At 31.4% G+C, this 19,865-nt stretch overlaps 4 protein-coding genes across 5 annotated transcripts; 1 reads left to right on the top strand and 3 right to left on the bottom strand.

Annotated features, from left to right (window-relative positions):
• Positions 1 to 1,250: 1,250 nt before the first annotated feature.
• LOAG_05653 (hypothetical protein) lies at positions 1,251 to 3,398 on the bottom strand (the record flags this gene model as incomplete). The annotated part of the gene is made up of 5 exons (XM_020446929.1): positions 1,251 to 1,513; positions 1,691 to 1,853; positions 2,238 to 2,414; positions 2,618 to 2,718; positions 3,176 to 3,398. 5 exons carry the CDS (start codon positions 3,396 to 3,398, stop codon positions 1,251 to 1,253), a joined length of 927 nt encoding a protein of 308 aa, XP_020302786.1.
• Positions 3,399 to 4,314: 916 nt separating this feature from the next.
• LOAG_05654 (threonyl-tRNA synthetase) lies at positions 4,315 to 11,389 on the bottom strand (the record flags this gene model as incomplete). Its single annotated transcript, XM_003141191.1, has 21 exons — positions 4,315 to 4,410; positions 4,682 to 4,843; positions 5,379 to 5,438; positions 5,715 to 5,841; positions 6,101 to 6,201; positions 6,277 to 6,370; positions 6,559 to 6,668; positions 6,807 to 6,860; positions 6,915 to 6,951; positions 7,221 to 7,352; positions 7,450 to 7,529; positions 7,799 to 7,966; positions 8,557 to 8,682; positions 9,003 to 9,113; positions 9,220 to 9,294; positions 9,414 to 9,476; positions 9,644 to 9,760; positions 10,181 to 10,258; positions 10,685 to 10,825; positions 10,969 to 11,079; positions 11,387 to 11,389. 21 exons carry the CDS (start codon positions 11,387 to 11,389, stop codon positions 4,315 to 4,317), a joined length of 2,046 nt encoding a protein of 681 aa, XP_003141239.1.
• Positions 11,390 to 13,405: 2,016 nt separating this feature from the next.
• On the top strand, positions 13,406 to 15,361 carry LOAG_05655. Of its 2 annotated transcripts, XM_020446931.1 has the most exons (5): positions 13,406 to 13,525; positions 13,875 to 14,007; positions 14,222 to 14,409; positions 15,027 to 15,073; positions 15,240 to 15,361. In XM_020446931.1, the coding sequence occupies exons 1-4, from the start codon at positions 13,427 to 13,429 to the stop codon at positions 15,051 to 15,053; spliced, it is 447 nt and encodes a 148-aa protein (XP_020305828.1). In that variant the 5' UTR covers positions 13,406 to 13,426; the 3' UTR covers positions 15,054 to 15,073; positions 15,240 to 15,361. The 2 variants fall into 2 exon arrangements, with proteins under 2 accessions (XP_020305828.1, XP_020302787.1); XM_020446930.1 differs by having other exon boundaries at positions 15,027 to 15,261.
• A 594-nt stretch (positions 15,362 to 15,955) lies between these two features.
• Positions 15,956 to 17,507, bottom strand: LOAG_05656 (hypothetical protein). Its single transcript, XM_003141193.2, has 4 exons — positions 17,157 to 17,507; positions 16,603 to 16,662; positions 16,404 to 16,464; positions 15,956 to 16,032 (listed from the first exon to the last, which is right to left on the bottom strand). Exons 1-4 carry the CDS (start codon positions 17,477 to 17,479, stop codon positions 15,994 to 15,996), a joined length of 483 nt encoding a protein of 160 aa, XP_003141241.1. The 5' UTR covers positions 17,480 to 17,507; the 3' UTR covers positions 15,956 to 15,993.
• Between the last annotated feature and the right edge of the window lie 2,358 nt (positions 17,508 to 19,865).

Below are 19,865 nucleotides of genomic sequence, written 5' to 3' on the forward strand. Positions count from 1 at the left end.
CATTTCGATAACAGTTATTAGTACCAAATATTTTCAACATATCAGCTTCCACCAATCTTGAATGATAGACAAATTTTGAGCATTAAAATCTTAATTTTGACAATTTTTAATAATTTTCCTTCGCAGTATTTTGGTTTATGTAAGCAAAATTTGCAATTTGTGAGTTTCCCCACAAAACAAATTCACAATAATACAATCTATCATTTCATTTAAACTATTTGTACAAAACTACGCTTAATCTTAATAGATGAAATTTAAGGAAAATTATTGAATAACTAACTATATTTAATTATAAATAAATACAAAAACGAAAGTGTTAAAAGTAAAATAAAATAACAAACACTGTATTAGAGATAAGATGATGAAATGAAAAACAAATAAACAAAAAGATAATCGAGATATTTCACTGATTCGCTCATAATATTCCCTAGCACAGGGTATATAAATCCATATGCAATGACCAATTACTTCATTTCACAAATTAATCAATAATTAAAACATTCACATGTTAACTTGCTCATCGTTTTACAACAAGTTAATAATAGTACTACTTCTTGGTTAGCACTGTGGATACCTTCCTCGACGAAAGGTAAATTCTTACATCTCTCCTCGACGAAAGATGTAAGAATTTTCTGTTATTTTTACAAATAATTTGGTTTGGCTTATTGTTTTCATGATAGATGCATGGATGATAATGGCTTCCGAGTAATTGCAGCAATTATAAATATAGGAAAGTAAAAAAAATAAAAAAAAAAGTAATTACTATAAATACAGGAAAGATCCAAATTAACAATTAATCTGCAAATACTACTATTTTATAATTTTTGTCATTGAACCACCAAAGAAATATAAAATTTCTGCTATTTTCTACAAGCTATGCGGTATCAGTAATAAATACATATAATTTTGAAGAATAATTGAATCTTCCACGAAGTTTTTAGACTTCGTCTTAAAATATGACAAAGTAGCCAATCTATTAACTTCTAAACTTTACTTTCAAAAATTTTAAGTTTCCACAACGTCCTTTTTTTTGAAAGGTAAAATCAAATATCCCAGAAATGGGATATTGAAAAAGAGAGTCCTGAAAGAAAGTCCAAATTGAGTAGGAATGAATTTTACTGTGATCAGTGTGAAGGCTCCTTTAAACATGATCGAGGTTAGAATTTACATATAAGAGAAGTGAACACAAACAATTCAGAAAGAAAAAAAAACTGAATCACAATAAAAAGCACTCACAAACTTGAACCTTTTTACCGATGGAATGTTTCAATTATATAATTCTCAAAAGCTTCTTGATGTCTTTCAACAACTAGATCTCTTATGTTCTGATCATTGAGTATTTCTAGTAACAAATTGATGGCAGCACGACTAGTTCTTGCATTCTTGTTGTCTTCAATCTCCCTCCGCTCATAATTCTGGGCGACTTCAGTAGTCGCACAGACTGTAGTTGATATATTTGAATTAACTTGGCATTTGTTCTCGCTTTCATTTGAAGGGGCCGTACTTTCAGCAGCTGAAAATTTGTTGAGATACTACTTCCAAAATAAATAATAAAAGGAATTTATCCACTATAAATGCTTTTATTAACTCTTACAAAAATCCAATGAGTAATTCCTACCATTAAACTCATTGAAGAAAAAAAAAGAACCATAAAATGAAAAAAAAGAAACAAAAGAACCATAAAACAAACTTTTCGAAACGAAATCTGCAATTGAGAATATACCCGACTCATTGAATGTTTTATTCCACTGCCACAGATGAAGCTTTGGTATATTAATTAGTGTACCTCCAAGACCAAATTCAACGTCATCCGCTTTACCATCCACTTTCCATACTCTATTTGTGGATTGCCTCTGCAAAATAACATCCGAGAATTAAGAAGCAAAGTTACAATTAATTTTAGAAATATTCCGACCAGTAAATTATACACTTTCGATATGTAATTCAACACATTATAGATTGCTTTGTATATTTATCACATAACAATAACATAATGGTGCTGATGGTTAGAATGTGCATAATAGTAAGAGTTATAATAACAATTATAATCATCATCATTTTAAACGAAGGGAAAAGGAAATGAAGAAATTATTCAAACAATTTTAGCATTTTGACTGAGACAAAAAAAAAAATCGTTTCAAATTTCCAACATGAATACTTTAAATTCATCCTCATTAAAACTGAATGACTTCAAACACTTGGGCATATATTAAATTCGTTACTAAAAAATGACTTACCTCATCCAACACGACCCAGAACCGTGTACCAACCACTGGTGGCCATAAAATATGGGAATTATAACCAAATGCAAATTTATGCAATTTGATAATACCAAAGGGTGGACATAGAAAAGCGGCTGTAGCACCTTCAGTTGAACTAGGATGACGCTCACGTAATACTACACCAAGAAAACCCTACAATTTTTTTTTTTTTTTTTAAACTATGCACTGTATTCACAACTGCAATGATATCTTCAGTCTGGTTAAATGAATCAATATATATATATATATATATATATATATGTAAAAGATTTGAAATCAAGAAATACGCTTGAATTTCATATTCAAAATTCAATTCGGAAACTTTTAAACGACAAATTAATGAAAACGGAACTAACACGATCATTATGTGTTTCCGGAATTATGACCTGTTTAGCGGTTTGTAGAAATTCATCTCGACAAGAGTAGGTGTATCCTCGAGAGAAGACTAAAACATCCTCTAAAAAGAACACCTGCAAGCCGAAAACAAGTCTGCATGAATTAAAGAACTAGACATTTTAGAAATTAGACATTTTTTATTAAAAAGACGCTATTTCCTAATAAATGACTGACTAATGCTTCCAAATTCTCCACTAAATTTTAATATCTAAGTAATAATTTACGTTTTGGTACCTTAATTTATTTATAAAAAGTTTACCTAAAATCAGAACCGTTTTTTGTGAAGAAATTGATATAATCCAAAATAAACATCACATTCGCTGAATACAATCAAGAAAGTGCAATTATTGTCTAATTATCCATCCTGAGTTTTTTTGACAGTTTTACCAATTGGTTTAATAAGACATAATTTACAAATACACTAAATGTACACCTAGTAGTGAATAAAGTAAACAGCAACAGTGCAACCTACATTAATCAAAGTACATATGTTAGATTCAAAATATATCCGAAATCACCATTTTTAAGAATCCTTATCCAATCTTCATCGCACGGATTACAACATGGTCCAAGATCAATTGATTCCGGTCCGAAAATGTATCGCAAACCAGTTTCGGAGCATAAAATTTCTCCATATCCATTAACGAAACGATCAAAATGTCCCAAATGAAATCCATCTTTATTATTCTGATGAAATAATGGTGATTGATGTGCATTTGAATGCGGATCGATTCCTAACATCCCTACAATATTCCAAGAAATTATAACAATTTTTAAAATAATCATTTCATTTTCTTGAATTTTGAGTCAGACAATTCCCACTAATCTTTTCAACAAAACTAATTGCATGTAGAATTCCATCTACTAATGAAGCAGAAAAGTACACTTGTTCCTCACTAGTACTGTCTTCCTCTGCATTATTAAGAATGTCATAATCACTATGAAACTGATACGATATACAAACTGATATGGTATAGAGCAATCGGAAATCACTTCTAATATTACTTATTTCAATCTTGCTCATATACAGATTATTCATACAGTAATTATAAATACCAATAGTACATCAGAATCTACATTTAAAATTGATAAAATATATAGTTAGAATTATAAATTCAACCCTCCTGTCGCCCACATCTTCCCGAAAATTTCTGTCTACAATAATGCTATTAATTATGCTCCTCCCATAATTGTCAAATAAACAAGAGTGAAACTTCCACCTCAACCTCGATAATAAAAAATTCCAAGAATACGAACATGATATGTTACTAAACAATTCAATGTTTCATGTAACTAAAAAAATAAGGGCGAACAACAATGTCGAAAAGGTGGAGGTACAGCTGAGTGCTTTACAATAATGAACCAAAACCTTTCATTTTCTACAATAATTTATTTCCAATATAGAAACCTTTTCCATAAAGATAGTGACCCAACAATATAACAGCACAACATAAATTAAGAAGAAAAACAAAGCAGACATTTATGTTACATTAGATGCTATTTCAAAGCTCGGAAATCCACATAAACGCCAAAACAATTTTTCCATAAATGATCTCCCCAATTTTTGGGAAACTTAAAACTGTAATTTCCGGAATTAGTTCTGCCAGGATATTATGACTTATGCAAACTACAAAAATTGTTTATGGAAGATAGATTTTTAAAACTCTTCCACGCTTTCTGTATCACGAACATATTCCTCTTGGAAACGTTTGAATTTTTCGATAAGATCTTCCAATTTTATTTCTCCTCTCACCTGCAAAAAACAAAACTGGTAGAAAAGGCATTTCCTTCCAGAAGCCATGCAAGAAGATAGTACATCAATTTCACTGAAACAGTGGTATTATTATCCAGACGTTTTACCTGGATATAATGCTTGCTCGATCCCTAAATTCGGGAGATAGATATCTCCTAATAAAACGCAAACATTATTACGAGTACCTAAGGAAATGATTTTTCATCTTCATCTTATGTACTGAGTAATTATTGGAAAATTAATTATTCGAAAATTACACACAAAGACTTACTGCATTATCACGCGTACGAACATTTACAGTTCCATTGCGTGCTTCAGTTGGTCCGACTACTAGAATAAAATTAAACTGAGCAAGTTGAGCATTGCGGATCTGTTTGTTCAATGTGTCTGATGAATCTGCATCAAATTCAACTTCGAAGCCTGCTTCATATATCTGCAATTATTAACCTAGCATAGTTGAACTTCGAATATTATTTACAATTCTTTGCAATTTTAAAACATCAGTACTAGATGATCATGTATTCAAAAATATCAACAGTTTTAAAGGCACAATAAGTTTTTAATCTAAGGTTAAGCACAGGCAAGTTCTTTTTCAGTAGCAACTCCTGTTGGCTTATGTCTTATTTGCAGATTAGGAAATTGTAAAGCATAGAAAATCCCAAAGTAAATCTTCATCGAACGGTAATGATTATAATGCTTTGATTACAGTTGTTTTCGCAAAGATTGCAGCGTTTCTCTATGCCTCACTAACAAAACGATCAAAATATTTCACTTCGGATAAGTTCCAATGAAATACTAAAAGTTTCTATGCGTTTATAATGGCTGAACAAATATTTCCTATTTATAACCTTTGGATACGTAATAAATCACCGTCATACTACTAGCAAATAATCCAATTTTCGCAGAGATTATAAAAATTAAAATTTAAAAAAGTAGCTACAAGTTAAAAAAAAGAAGCTAATATTCACTTTTCTCTGCACTACTCGACCATAATCATTTTGGGATTCATGGACTGTGATCACTTTTGCCTGAAAAAAAATAAACATATCATTTTATTCATATTATTTTATCTTTGACAATGTTGAATAGTGATTGAAATTCACTTAAGTGGTCGTTATTTTCTCAGTGACAATCTCCTCATAAGGACAATTTGCCAGAGATATGGAAAATATACTACAATGGTACGAAACGAAATTTAGCATCTTTAACTATATCACTCTATACCTTCAATCAGACTTTCGAAAAATACCACTGTAAATTTACTACGGGCATTAGCAAAGAAAAAAACGTGACTATTAGCTCACCTGTCGTGGTGACAACCAAAACGGCCATTTGCCACCATAGTTCTCCGCTAAAATGGCAGTCATTCGCTCTATTGAACCTAACAAAGCGCGATGAATCATCACTGGTCTTTGCCTCTCACTGTTTTCACTAGAAAACTCAGTTGTATATATAACAAAAATTATTGTATTTCTTTTCACTACAAAATAAACATGAAAGAATGACGCCAGGAAAACGGGCGTTTAATATTGCTCCAGATAAACGAAACACAGGGATACGAAGAAAAAGTGTTTTAGTTAGAGGAGCCAATAATCCGATTACAAACGGTATCTAAACGATGGAACTGATTTTTACTTCGGTTTTTTTTTACTTTTTCTTTTCATCTGGAAATAAAATGCAATGAACTTACTCAAAATAAGATAAATCAAATCGGATCGGTAACTGAAAATCAAGCTGTATTGTTGCACACTGATGGAGTCTTCGAAGAGCATCCTGAATTGTGATATCAATCTGAAACAGGAAATAAAATTAAATTTAGTTTAACATCACGCCCCTCATAAGTCTATAATTTTAAATTAACTCAACCTTTGGACCATAAAAAGCACCATCACCAGGATTCAACTCCCACTTGTGCCCAGATGCATTCAGTGCCTCTTTCAGTTTGTCTTCCGCAGAATTCCTGTAATCAAATACAGACTAACTTTGCACAGCATTACTAAAATTGATTGTTCAAACAACAAATATTCAAACAAAAAATCTACCTGATCATGTTTTTGATGTGAAGCAAACATAGTACGATAAGAAATAAAAGGCTCGAGTCGAAAGTGAGGAAAAATTACGGAAAAAGTGACAATGAGAATTACTTACCACGTTTCAATATCACCCAGGTATCCCACCTCTGGTCTGGTGCTTAAATTAAGTTTGAATGTAAAACCAAACACATCATTATAAGCGTATTTGAGAAAATCGATACAGTTCTACAATAGAAAATTTTTGTTAGCAAAAAAAACATACAGTGATCAAAAAATTTTAAGAATTATAAAAATTAAGATTCGAAAGAAATCAAGAATTCAATTAAATATCGTTATTAATGTGAAAAATTTCTCGCAGCTTACCATTATTTCTTCGACAACTTGGTCTTGACGACAAAAGATATGTGCATCATCTTGCTGGAAAACGTCGCACTCGAGTTAGACCAGTAAGTGCACCACTCATCTCATTACTTGAAAGATAATCGTTATTTCTTCAACCGTTTTTTTTCTTTAATAACCATTATTTTTCTTATTTTTTTCAAGTTTACCAAATTTTATCAAGCAAAATGTAAAACAGTTAAGGCTGTCCTGAATTTTCCACAAACATCAGCTTCCAAAGTATTTGGAAAGTCAGTTGACATCAGTTTAAAAAAGTTCGGTGGCATCAATCAAGTTAGCCATATTCGAAATCAAATTTTTTGAATATCTTCTTTTTTCAAAAATTAAGTTCTCACGAGAATAATATACCGTTTTTCAGAAATTTTCAAAATCTCCTACCGGTGTAAAACACCAAAATCAGCGTATCGTAGAGGCAATTCATTATGGGTACGCGGCATGTGTGAATACATCAAGCAGTGCCCTGGACAATTCATTGGTTTAAGTCCAAATGTCTCCTTTTCAATATCGATTCTAAAACACAATTCATTTCGAATTTGTCTTGAGAAAAAACTCTGTTGCCGAAACTTGTTTCGACTACCACTTTAATAAAATTATTGAGAAAAATTACTTGAACATATTATCCGAATAATGCTCCCAGTGTCCTGATTGCTCCCATAATTTGCTATTGTACATATTTGGTGATATAACCTAAATATAGAAAAAAAAATGTTTTGGCAACAAAATAAAATTAATCCAAGTGGCCATTAAATGGGATCGTCTGAAATGCTTAGAAACGTGTCCAATCGTGTATGATTCAGCATGTTTTCAAGATTGAATGTTAAAAGTATTACATGAATTTCTGAATACTGCTGGAATGAATCATTTTATTGTATTAATCTGCTATTGAACCTTATTTACTGACGCTAAGGGGAAATTTTAAGTTTAATAACGAGCTAAACAGCGGTGAATGATGAAACCTCAGTAAATCCGCGTTTGCGATACTCTTTACGAATGAAATTACACAGACTGTTGTAAATGTGAGCTCCTTTTGGATACCAGAAAGCTGAGCCAGGACTCAATGGGTGAAAGAAATACAGTTCTTGGTCACGTCCAATTTTCCTGTGATCTCGTTTAGCTGCCTCCTCCTTAAAAAATTTGGAAAAGAAAATTAAGACCCAACATTCATAATAAAATAACCATTAAAGTCATTGGAGCTCTAGTGCAATACTGAAAGAAATACCCGTATAACTCCCATTTCAGGCAGTATTTCTTTTTTGGCACCTTTAGAAATGCTATCCACTCATCACACTGTTCAAAGCTTGGACCGCCAACAAACAACATAATCTCGGAAAAAAAAAATGCTTTTTAGAAAAGTGGTACATTGGGATGCCGGAAAGTGATTATATCTTGACCTCCAAGTTAAACTGATACAATTACAATCACCAAATGTACCTCAGTGTTATCACTGCCGGCTGAAATCCTTGGAAGCCAGAGTTAAGACTGAGAATTTCTCATTATTTTAATAGATACTTTTGCACACTTCTGAACGTTCATCTCTGTTAGTTTCGAGAAAACGCGAAAACATGTGCTTTGTAAAAACAGTAAACATTTTTAAACCAGCTTTCCAGGATGAGAAAATATCTTAATTCAAAATTTTCCAAAAAAATGACAATCATTGTCATCATCAAGCATCACCTACACAATCTTCCAATTTCCATGACAAGATGGAACTAACCTGCAATCTTTGCCATTCTTTGAGTTGCTTCGAATCAGGAAATGATATTCCATAAATGCGAATTAATGATTCCGCATCCGATCGTCCTTCCCAGTATGAACTCGATGTTTTAATCACAGATAAAGCCTTAAATAAAACTGATGTGAAATGATAACTAAAGCTCTTTTAAAGTTGGAACAACGGCAAATCTAAATCACATCCATAGAAATACCAAAGTTAATTGTTTAGTGCAAATTCAATCATCAATTGTATCTTATCTTCTTTCGAAGAATCGAAATCATTCGCCGTTCATAAAAACCAAACAATATCAAACATTACGCACAATACAATTAAGTAAATTCATACACGCTTGTGTGATTTGCCAGATTAAACGCTTAATACATAAATTTGAAACCACTTAATTACATGGCAAGAACTTTGCAAAAAAAAGAAAATTCCACGGTTACCTTTACTTTCCCCGTATGACGCACATGCGGACCTCGACATAAATCAATCAGTGGCCCGCAACGATATACAGTAGTAAAAGGAGTTGTGATTTTCTCATTTATGATACGGACCTACAACGAAAAAATCTCATAGTTTCATTTCAATAATGAAATAATTTCAGAAAGAAAAATTAGCGACTAATGGCAGACAGTTTCCTACAAAAAAATTTGCTAATACCTTGAATTTATTGTATTTGAACATTTGCAGTAGATCTTCTTTTGAAACAACCAATCGCTCAAATGGCTGTTTATCCTACAAGCAACGAAGCAAAAATGTTTAAAAACAAATGGTACTACGCACTATATATAAAATGATGACCAAAAATTGACAATAACTACAAAATTAATCGAAATTAAAAATTGAGGTATAACCTTGACAACACATTTAATAATCTGCTCTAATTTCGGAAAATCATCTGGAGTAATTGCAGATCCCTGAAAAAATTTTTTCTTTTTTGACTTTGTGCATTTCGGGAAAAGCAAAGTAATGAAGAGTTTTTTCTGAACCAAGAAAAAGCAATTTTTCGTAGCGTTCGAACTTACGGATAAATAAATAAGGGAGAGTGAATGGAGAATATTGAAATGAAAAAGTCACAATAAACCTCCTTCCACATATCATAATAAAATCCTTCTAAAATCGGTGGACCATAACACAGATGACCGCCGCAATAGCGCTCCATAGCCTCACCCATGATATGAGCTGAACTGTGCCAAAAAACCTAAAATTCGGGATGCTGATATACTAGTTATCCTTGCTATTCTACATTAAAAAGGACTTGTTTAACCGAAAAACAGCCAAATCTTTGACCAGTTTCAAGTTTTGGTCCTGCTCGGTCTGTATAGATATGCTTTCGCACCATTGATTTCAGAAACATCACTGAATATGAAATTCTGACAATATCTGGAGTGGTGCAATCCTAATGCAGTTAAGAAAGTCAGTTCCTTGAATTCCAAAATCGTCACTCATAAAACGAATGATTTCTGATACTTGAAGAAGATGGTTCGTGATAAGGGTCCTTTTCGAAAGTTATTCCTTCTTGATATTCTTATGTCAGTATATCATGAAAAAAGAAAACGAAGACATAATTTTGAGAGGATAGGAAAAATAGAGAAAAAAACTTGCTAAAAAACCCGCTCACCTGTTTTCCCTCATCATCATCAAACTTAAGGATCTGCAAAGTTGCATCACATTCGAATGGTCTATCCAAATCCCATACCTGAAGACAATGATTCACGTAAATGTAATTCGATAAGTGGTATGGTACTCAACTTCAAACAAAAAAAAAAGCCGGCACAAAACTTTACACCTGTAAATTCAAAACTGTATGGGAAAAAAGCAAACGAAATAGTTCCAAATTTTCTCTTAGGAATTGCACACTTTCATTCCTAAAGATTCACATAACCTGCTCAGTGATCCTGGATGTACCTGTATACTTTACAAGCTATCAATCCGAATATGAAACTAATAGCTTAGCGTTTCCAAAACTCTTAACTATTTGACAGTCATTCTCTATCCACTTTGTTATTCCACTTATTTCCAAAGAATAGAATGCGAGTCAAAATCACGTTAAAAAAAAGCGGAACATGTAACAGTCCGGTCAGAAATTTCTCCAAAACTTGAGATTCTAAAAAAAAAAACAAACTTCGCCATTAACTTTTGCTACAACAGCACTATCAGCAAACCCACGACTGATTTGTTCTGCGATCATCAGTGGAGTTGTACGCCATGATTCCCCACCTAACACTTTGCCATCTGGCAAAGTGATTTCGATCTTCTCTGATTTCTGCAAAATTCATCGAGCTCAAGACTTACTCAGCTCCGAAGAGATATAATGGCTAAAAATCAAAATCAAACCGATAAAGAAAATGATACGAATTACATATCAATTCTCTGCGGAGAAGAGCATGAAAGAAATACGGAAAACACCTTCGCAGCAATTTCTTCATGGTACTTTGCCATAAGTTTATCGAACAAAGCGATACGCTCTTCGATAAAGTCAGGCCAAGAACTCAATTCGACTGGAGCCTTAGTAGTTTTCTGCAAAGGAAAGTTGATGTCGATAATGTCCAAGGAAAAACGAAAAAATTTTTAGCAATACAGAAGTCGGTGAGATAAGAAAAATTATCAAAATATGCAAGATTTCCAATGACCCTTCACAGTCCCTCCACTTCCTCCTCCTTTTCCCGTTTTCGAGTCACACAAGATTAACATTCCAGTAACAGGTAATCTCACTAGATATCGCAATCAAGTTATCCATTTAATATAAAGAAAAAGAAATAATTATTTGTCATATAATAGAATTAATTCAAATTTTATTCGTTGATCTTTTCAATTTATCACTAACCATTCGGTTTTCAGGAAAATGACAAATACTTCTGTTCCTGTTGAACTGTAATTGATAATGAAGGCTGGAAATTGATCGCCTGATATTAGTGAAACAGATGTTACGGTTTCGAACTAAACAAAATATGCTGGGTAAAATCGTCAGCGTGGAAAAGTTCAATTCTAAAATGAAAATATTTACGAAACAAATTGAAAGTATTGACGAGAAAAACGAAGACATAAAAAACATACGAGCTGTCATCGTTCTTATTGAATTAAGTTGCCAGAAGACTATTAAAAGTGAAGTATCATAAAGTTCAAAGAAGAGCGTACAGCGAATAGGTCAAAAAATACAGACGAAAAACTGAGTTGAACTTAACAGATATTAGATGACGTACGGTTCCGGTTATGTCAGTTACAATCAACTTCCGGTAATGCAACCAATGTATTCCGTGTCCCTATCACTCATATGTTAAAAAATAAACATGGATGCTTCAGGTTAACTTTCTTGAAATCCAACCCGAGAATGAGTATCTCTCCCCACTACTTTGTGCTTCTAGAATATCATCAACCGTTCATCATTGCCCAATTGCCGTTACATCACGATGATAGATTGTCAGGTAGGTTTGGTTTTATGGATATGTAGTTGAGAATGAAGGTGCGGGGTTTGGGGGGTCACAACGATCAACCGGGAATTGTAGCAAGTCAAGCAGACAAAGTGGTAACAACATAACTGCCAGAATTGATGTTATAATGTGAAAAAGCACGAGCGTACATCAGAAGACATGTAAACCACTAAAATACATTGACCACAGAGATGCAAAAGAACGTAGTAGTATTATGTTTGAGGTGTTTGGTAATCTGGAGGACCGACTCCTGCGGTCTTCATCATTTGAATGAACCCAGTCCAATTCTATGGTATTCACTAAATAAAAAATTCCCTTTCTATTTATTTAGACAAAATCCGATATCTATGGAGGAATACTTACTTGGCTTGCTGCAGTTTCTAAGAGATGATTGGATTTATTGGATCATTAATTTTTATGAATATTTGGAAGTTGTGATAGTTTAATGGTAAATCCCGAATATATGAGATGGTTCGATCTTCTCCTTTAGCTTTTTCATCTATCATATTACATTTTCGCCCCTTTTTGTATTCACCAGTGGTACCGATTTTCGGGAGGAAATTACGATATCACCCAAAATATTTCACCGATATTAATCTTTCAACAAATGTAGCATATGTTAATATTTGAAACTTTCACCGAATTCATTAATCAATTATAATTCATAACTCAGAAAATATGAAACCTTCATTCTTGAACTTCTTACAGATATCGAGTCCAAAGAATATGCCTGATGATATCAAATTAGACTGAAGAAAAACTTGACAGTTATTAGGGATGCAAAATGTCATGCAAATATAGATGATAAAGTTATAAAATGTTATAAAAGGAAGGGATTTTTCTAATTAATGCCCTCAACTATGACCAATTTAGGACATTTATCTCACTTTTCAAGTGTTTACTTTACATATACCAAATTTTGGTCTTAATTCGCGTATCATCACTGAACATTTTATTATACCAACGTTATATTGAATTGTTTTGGCTTAATCGTAAATTTTTTTTCTTTTTTTTTCAGTTAAAGATTTTCATATGTTGTATCCTTTCAATTCATTCTCTCATTTGACGTTCATGACAGGACTTAGCCAAGATTTCAAGCCTTGTTATTTGTCCTTTAGCCAAGACTATCAAACTTAGACTTTTTGCGACAATGCAACGTTTGCAGTAAGAATAGATAGCAATTACGTGTCACAATGCTTTGTTTACTCAATCAATTCAATCAATTTTTGTAAATAAAAAAACGTTCACGAGAGCATACGATGAACTGATAATCTCTCATCCCCTACACGAAAAAAACCGAAATAATTCCCTTCGCCATCACACGTCCTCAGGTTTTTAATCGGAATTATCACTTATTGTCGATCCCATACTGTTTGATTGTTTCATTTTATTCTTATCACTTATTATATTACATGAAATTTTAGAACTGAACAACGATGGCTTTGACGTGCAAGATGAAAGTTCGCTTGTTTTGGCCAGTGATAGGTATTATTTCTGGAATAATAGCCGGATTATGTTTTGCTATTGTTTATCGAGTAAGTTTATCACGTAGAATTTTCCATTTCAATACCACAAATAGTCTGATTAAAGATTAAAAATATGTATTAATTTGAGTTAGGATTATATACACCTCAAAAGATACATATAATTCTTGGCTTAAATTAAGTTTGTGTTTTCATTTTAGGATACTTAAATTAGACGTAAATATAATAAGGTGTTTTCAAAATACAACAGTGCAAATTGTAAATTGCCTCACTTGCATGAAAGGGAATTCTTTCAGTGATATTATTCATTTAGGCATTTAATGAAAGCCAGTATAAATTTCGTATGTGATTATATCATAGCATTTCATTAATTGACATTAAATACATGGACAATTTTCAGAATTGGAGTGCGACAGTAATGGCATTTATCAGTTCAATAGTCGCTGTAAATCTTTTGTTCATACATTGGAAGTATATCAATGGAACGATATCGATGCTACCTAAAATCAAAATTAAATTCATTTTTGCTATTAGTAAGCCGCTTGCTTTCACATTTGTTTTTACAGTAATTTAAAAGATAGATTAGCACAGACCCAAACACTTTAAATTATTGCATGGAAAAAAATTATGATTGTAATACCTTTTTATGTGATTGAAAAAATCAGTTTCAAAGAATCAGATTAATAGTACTTTGACCTGATGATATATTGGAATACGTACTCGAAATTATAACTTGAATTTTTACAGATTGCATATTGTGTATGCTATGTTTTGGTGGAGTTATCGTTTGTCTTACGCTTGCAGCCATTTGGCACCAAAATTTAACACATAAAGGTTTGATGAACGAAAACCTCTGGATAACAGCGGTTTGGTTTTTTATGACATTTAAATGGTCCATGCTTTCGGCCTGGTATATCCATCACTATTCTACTCAAGTAATCATTCTACTTTCAGCAATGCGCACCATTAAAAAACTGCTGAGTTAGGAAAACTTTAGTTAAGAGCAAAAATTAAAGTAAATAAAAAGAGCAAAAAGAAGGAGAATGGATTATTTGCTAATATTTATCATGGGTAATATTTGAAATCATGAATTGAACCAAATTTTACGCGATAAAATCTATGATACATCAGGAAGTAGTAAAAATTATCAACGCTGAGTATTTTCAAATTAGGATTATGAATCATCGAACAGCCCTTTTTTTCCCTCCTTTTAAATACATCATTGACTTCCAGGGTAAACGACTCCTAGATTAATACTAAATTTAAAGATGGAATGTAGGGCTTGAAGTTATTTTGCATAAGTTTGTGGATTTCAATTGAATGAGGTAGGGAATTTTTTATTTTCAGAAATAAATAGTGTTATAGTTGAGTTGCTTGAGCGAAAATTTCTGATTTTGATTTGAGCACGGAGAATAGTTACATTCTCTTGTGAAAACAAATTTCTCCGGATGAAGATTTGTTGGGAAGAATAAGATCATGTGGAGTATGACAAATGTATGGGCATGAGAAAATGATGCATTTAAACTTGTTATTACATGCTGAAACATTGCAGGAATATACGGAACATTTGCCGAGCTAACACGCCGATTTACGTTAACGGTTATGGTTTCTAACCTCATTCACTATGCATTCTGTTTACATAATATTAGTGATAAGAGATGATGAACCTAAAAAACATACTTCTATTACGCTGACGTCATTTCAAAAACCGTCTGTAGGAAATAAACCATTCTGTGATAACCACAACGAACATTATATGTTTCAGATTGTTTTGTTTTATGGTTGACGTCATTAGGTTCTTGTTGGAGATCAATGTCTGATCGGTCAATTTATGGTTACCATCTAATTATCAATATTGATAATAAAGATAACGCGTAACGTGTGGCCTTTAAAATAGTTTTTTATACAAAATTGTCTCACACACAATCATATTTTGCCGATGCAAATTTAACTAACAATTGGAATTTTTCTCCAGTATATGAAAGATTTGGAAACGTGTAGTTGAAGGCACATTTGAATACTCAAAATTACCATTTTATTTAATGAATTTTGCACTTAGTTCTGGTTCTATTGACATAAACTGAATAGTCTTAATATTTAATTCGAGAAATTTTTGGAATTTAAATCAATCATTCTATTCTTATTCTCATTATTTGTATCTTCAATGTAAAGGGAGGGAAGGAAGAGCAATTTAAGACTGGCCATTTGGTGACTGGCATTTGAGAATAATAGAATTTTCACTGTTATAATCAAGTTTTGAATACTGTAATGAAGCAATAAACAAGTTTAGGGATTGTTTTTTAGCCAAGTTTCAATTTAATTGAATACACAAATGAAATGTTTGTACAACGATTTCATAATGATTATTCATACCGCCACGAAACTGCAGAGCCATAACGAATGAATTGATGGAATTTTCAAACGGAACGAAAAGGCATTCCGGAATGAGGTCCTAGTTTTGATACTTGGCTGGAATCATAATTTCACACCTTTGAAAGGATTATTTATGGAGAAATGTGTCATTTCTCATCATCAGAATCGATTAAATCATCAGATCCCTGAAACAAATTCCTTTTTTCTTCCAGACTTGTTTCCTTAAATTCAACTACTACGATGAATATGATTCGATTTCGATCTGACTTGAGAATTCATCCTAGATGCATGTAGTAAAAGATGAAAACAACTAACCGCTAAGAAAGAGATGTTTAATTCTATCTATACGAATTAATTAATTGATTTTTTTTAACCTCCTACGACAGAACGGTTATTTCTTGTCTTGAAATTTGATTTCTAAAGATTTTATGCTAACTTTATGACTCTACACAACACTCATATTTACCCTAAAAGGTTATATTACGATCGCCCCATTTTACCGGTCTGGCATAACGATACGGACATTACAACGGTATATTTCAGTGGAAAATTTTACTTGAGCAATTTTTTCATCGAGCATTCGAAAAAAATCAACCTGACTGGCGCTTTCAATCTGTCTAAAAATTTTTATATATCACTTCATTCAAATAATAATCATCAAAGCAAATTCAGCTTAAATTTATAAAATTTAATTATATAATTTTTCAAATGCTAAAAATCATTGAAAAAAATTTATTGAAATAACATAGAATTACTTTATTGGTTTGTTAACATAAACGGTATTTGTTTCCTGAACATCTGGATTTAATGGCATCCTGAAATTGATATTTTAACAACCAGTGGCTGAAGCTCTTCCTATTCTTTAAAAAAGTTTACAAATGGAATGTACAATAATTTGCCTGAATTGGGAATGATACCATCAGATGAATGATATTAAAATGGATCATCCAAGAATACTGTCCCCAATTCAAAACAAGATCTTTCAATTACTGTTCACTAAGTAAATTCAGCAAAATATAAAGCTTATTTTGATAAGCATTTGGAATTTGAGATAATTAAGCATAAAAGTATAATAATTTGCATTTGGAAAAAAAAGAAAAACGAAAAAACCTACCAGCATTTTGATGGAAATGTAATCAAAGGATGAGGGATAGTAACAGTCCAGCTAGTAAATTAAAATAATTTAATTAAATGATAGCAAATATTGCTAACTTAGATGATAAAAGCTAATTTTATCATTCTAAAATGTTTAACATAACATTTAAATTAATGATTTCAAATTTAATTACAAATTGTGTAAAAATTTTACCTTGGTTTAAATGTAATTCGATTACAAAAAGTTGAACGAACTGATGACATATCCCATTGTGCCATTAAATAAGCATTTTTAATGCAATTAGTAGCAGTTTTCATTTTCATTTCTTTGACATTATTATCATCATCATCAACAGATACTGTAGCTCGATTTAATACTTTTGTCGTATCTAACATTGATATTGTCTTAGAATTGGAAACAAAATAATGGTCGGTACTGTCCAATAATGGCTGATTTATGGTTTCAGTAGGTAAATCGATACAATCGGGATCATTTTCAGGCTCTGTATCGTTCGTCCTCGAGAAGCGACATCCCATATCATTTCTTTGTAAGCTTTGAAGTATTTCTGCAAATAGAAATATTAAATTGATGAGAATTTCAAATGAATTCGTTCATTTTCATCAATTAAACAATAATAATTTTATGTTCAAATTTATAGCAAATAAAAGTGAGAAAATTGATATAATTGTTTGAATTATTTTAACATTCATCATTTGTTATCTTATCATTCATTATTTTATTGGATTTTTTGTTGACATAATGGAGTTTAATATATAGATTGATAAATTATAATTTGATACAATGAATGGATTCAAGAGTGATATTTTATTGAGTTTTTGATTATTTAATTATAAACATTGTTATTTGATTGGAAAAGTAAACGAGAGGAAATTACGAAAAAATTTTCATTTAATCAGGAAAATGTCATCTATAATAAACAATCAGACATCAATTTTTCAATTAATAGTAATGAAACTTGAAATAGAATTGAAAGACGTAATGGAACTTGAAGTGGAATTGAAAGACTTGAAGAAATACTGTGACACAATTTTATGTTCTAAATTATCTGAAATTTGAAATAGCTTTCATTAGCTATCCGTATTACAAGTAGTTTAAATTAAAAACAGAATATTAAAAATGGAATAAAAATTTGTTTTCAATGAAGTCAAACATTGCCTAATATGTTGATATTAATAAATACTAAAATTTTTAAGTGAAAAATTTAAATTTGTTGTGAATTTTATAAAATCATAAAACGAATGTTAAGTATGGGACAATTATAAAAGTGATGAATATTAATGAATAATGACTGATTAATGTTGTGAATTTAAATCTAAGCCGCTTTTCTTCGTTTTTGTTGATACCTAGTAATCCTAGTAAGTCAAGAAAATGATTGTACTCTTTAAATACCTGAAATGTTAAATTATCTCATATATTTTCTCAAGATATGCATTCAGGAAATTTACAATAGAGGAAAATTTGGTGACCTGAGTTAACCTGAGTTAATTTTGATCTTAATTTAATCCTGATTTATTTTGATTTATTCTAATTCATTATAAAAAGTATCTTGAGCTAATTCATTCTCACTCAATTCATTTCTATTTTGCTCATTTAGTTCAATCTATTTCTTCAAATTAAATTGCCACTCCCATAAAAGAATTAATAATATTGTAAATTATTCCAACTAATTACTCCGTGTTAGAAATTTTCGAAAGAAATAGCAGAAGATTCAATGTCAAAATAATTTGCGAATTACTGTATTACGAGTGATTATTCCTCGAAACAGTTTATGAATTACTGTAATACGAGGAATTTTCCCTTCGAAATAGTTTATGAATTATTATATTACGGTGAATTCTTCCTCGAAGAAACAGTTTCTGTATTACTGTTTATCAGAAAATAAGCATAGAAAAATTCTAGGATTTTGAAAATTTTTTGGCAATATTTTAAAGTGAAATGGAAGGGAATGATTGAATTCGAAATATTAGGAAAATATATAATGGAAATTGGAATTGGAAAAAATAATGGAAATTGGAAATGAAAAAGATTGCGCCAAAAGTTAGCATCATACCATATCAGGAGTAACTGATGCTTATTTCTATTTTTATATATTTAATAAAAAAAAAAAAAGAAAAGAAAAAAGAACGATATGCTAAAAACTTCCTTTTTTGTTTCTTTTTTTTTTCATTTACTTTAATTAATAAAATGTGAAAGAAAAAATAGGCCAATGTTATTGGCACAAATGGAAAAGTGAAAGCAAAGGAAGAGCAAAGATTAAAATTGAGCCTAAGGCCTGATTGTGTATTTGCTCCTCTTTTAAACAGTATAAAATGAATAAAAGAATGAGGATGATGTCAGTATAAAGCGATCCGATAAGGCAAAAAAAAAAAAAAAAAGCTGAAGTAAGAAGGGCAATATTTGCATGCAAAGGCTTTTTTTGAGTATATTTGACTGTCGTATATAGAGTAATTTCTCTTCTATACATATATGTTTTTTATTCTAGGCTCTAGGCTCTAGGCTCTATACTCTAGACTTTAGCCTTTGTATGATTATTTCAAAACAACTAGAAAGTTATCCATAGCTTGATATCAAAATTGTCAACAAAAATTTACAGATATGATGTATTGGGATGATATTTTTTTAAAGCACAATTCAGTCATCAATCTTACAAAATCCATTCTCTATTCATTCAGAAAAAGTAATTTGCGGGAAAAAAAAATGAGAAGGAAAAGATAAAACAAGTATGTATATATGAACATATATATATGTATACACACACACATACAGACACACGCACATACACACACACACATACACATAGTACACACACATGCATGCATGCACATGCACATGCGCACACATGCACACACACATACAATGGATATATACATGTACACACACACACATTACCACACACACACT

This window comes from Loa loa (genome assembly GCF_000183805.2).
Source record: "Loa loa unplaced genomic scaffold supercont3.134, whole genome shotgun sequence".
Classification (NCBI taxonomy): Eukaryota; Metazoa; Nematoda; class Chromadorea; order Rhabditida; family Onchocercidae; genus Loa; species Loa loa.

Coding starts and splice junctions, on each gene's coding strand:
- LOAG_05655 (XM_020446931.1), top strand. CDS start 13,427: ATGGCTTTGACGTGCAAGATGAAAGTTCGCTTGTTTTGGCCAGTGATA. Junction 13,526..13,874: donor GTTTTGCTATTGTTTATCGA/GTAAGTTTATCA, acceptor GACAATTTTCAG/AATTGGAGTGCGACAGTAAT. Junction 14,008..14,221: donor TAAATTCATTTTTGCTATTA/GTAAGCCGCTTG, acceptor GAATTTTTACAG/ATTGCATATTGTGTATGCTA.
- LOAG_05656 (XM_003141193.2), bottom strand. CDS start 17,479: ATGGGATGTCGCTTCTCGAGGACGAACGATACAGAGCCTGAAAATGAT. Junction 16,663..17,156: donor CGAATTACATTTAAACCAAG/GTAAAATTTTTA, acceptor TATCAATTTCAG/GATGCCATTAAATCCAGATG. Junction 16,465..16,602: donor TATGTTAACAAACCAATAAA/GTAATTCTATGT, acceptor AAAAATTTTTAG/ACAGATTGAAAGCGCCAGTC.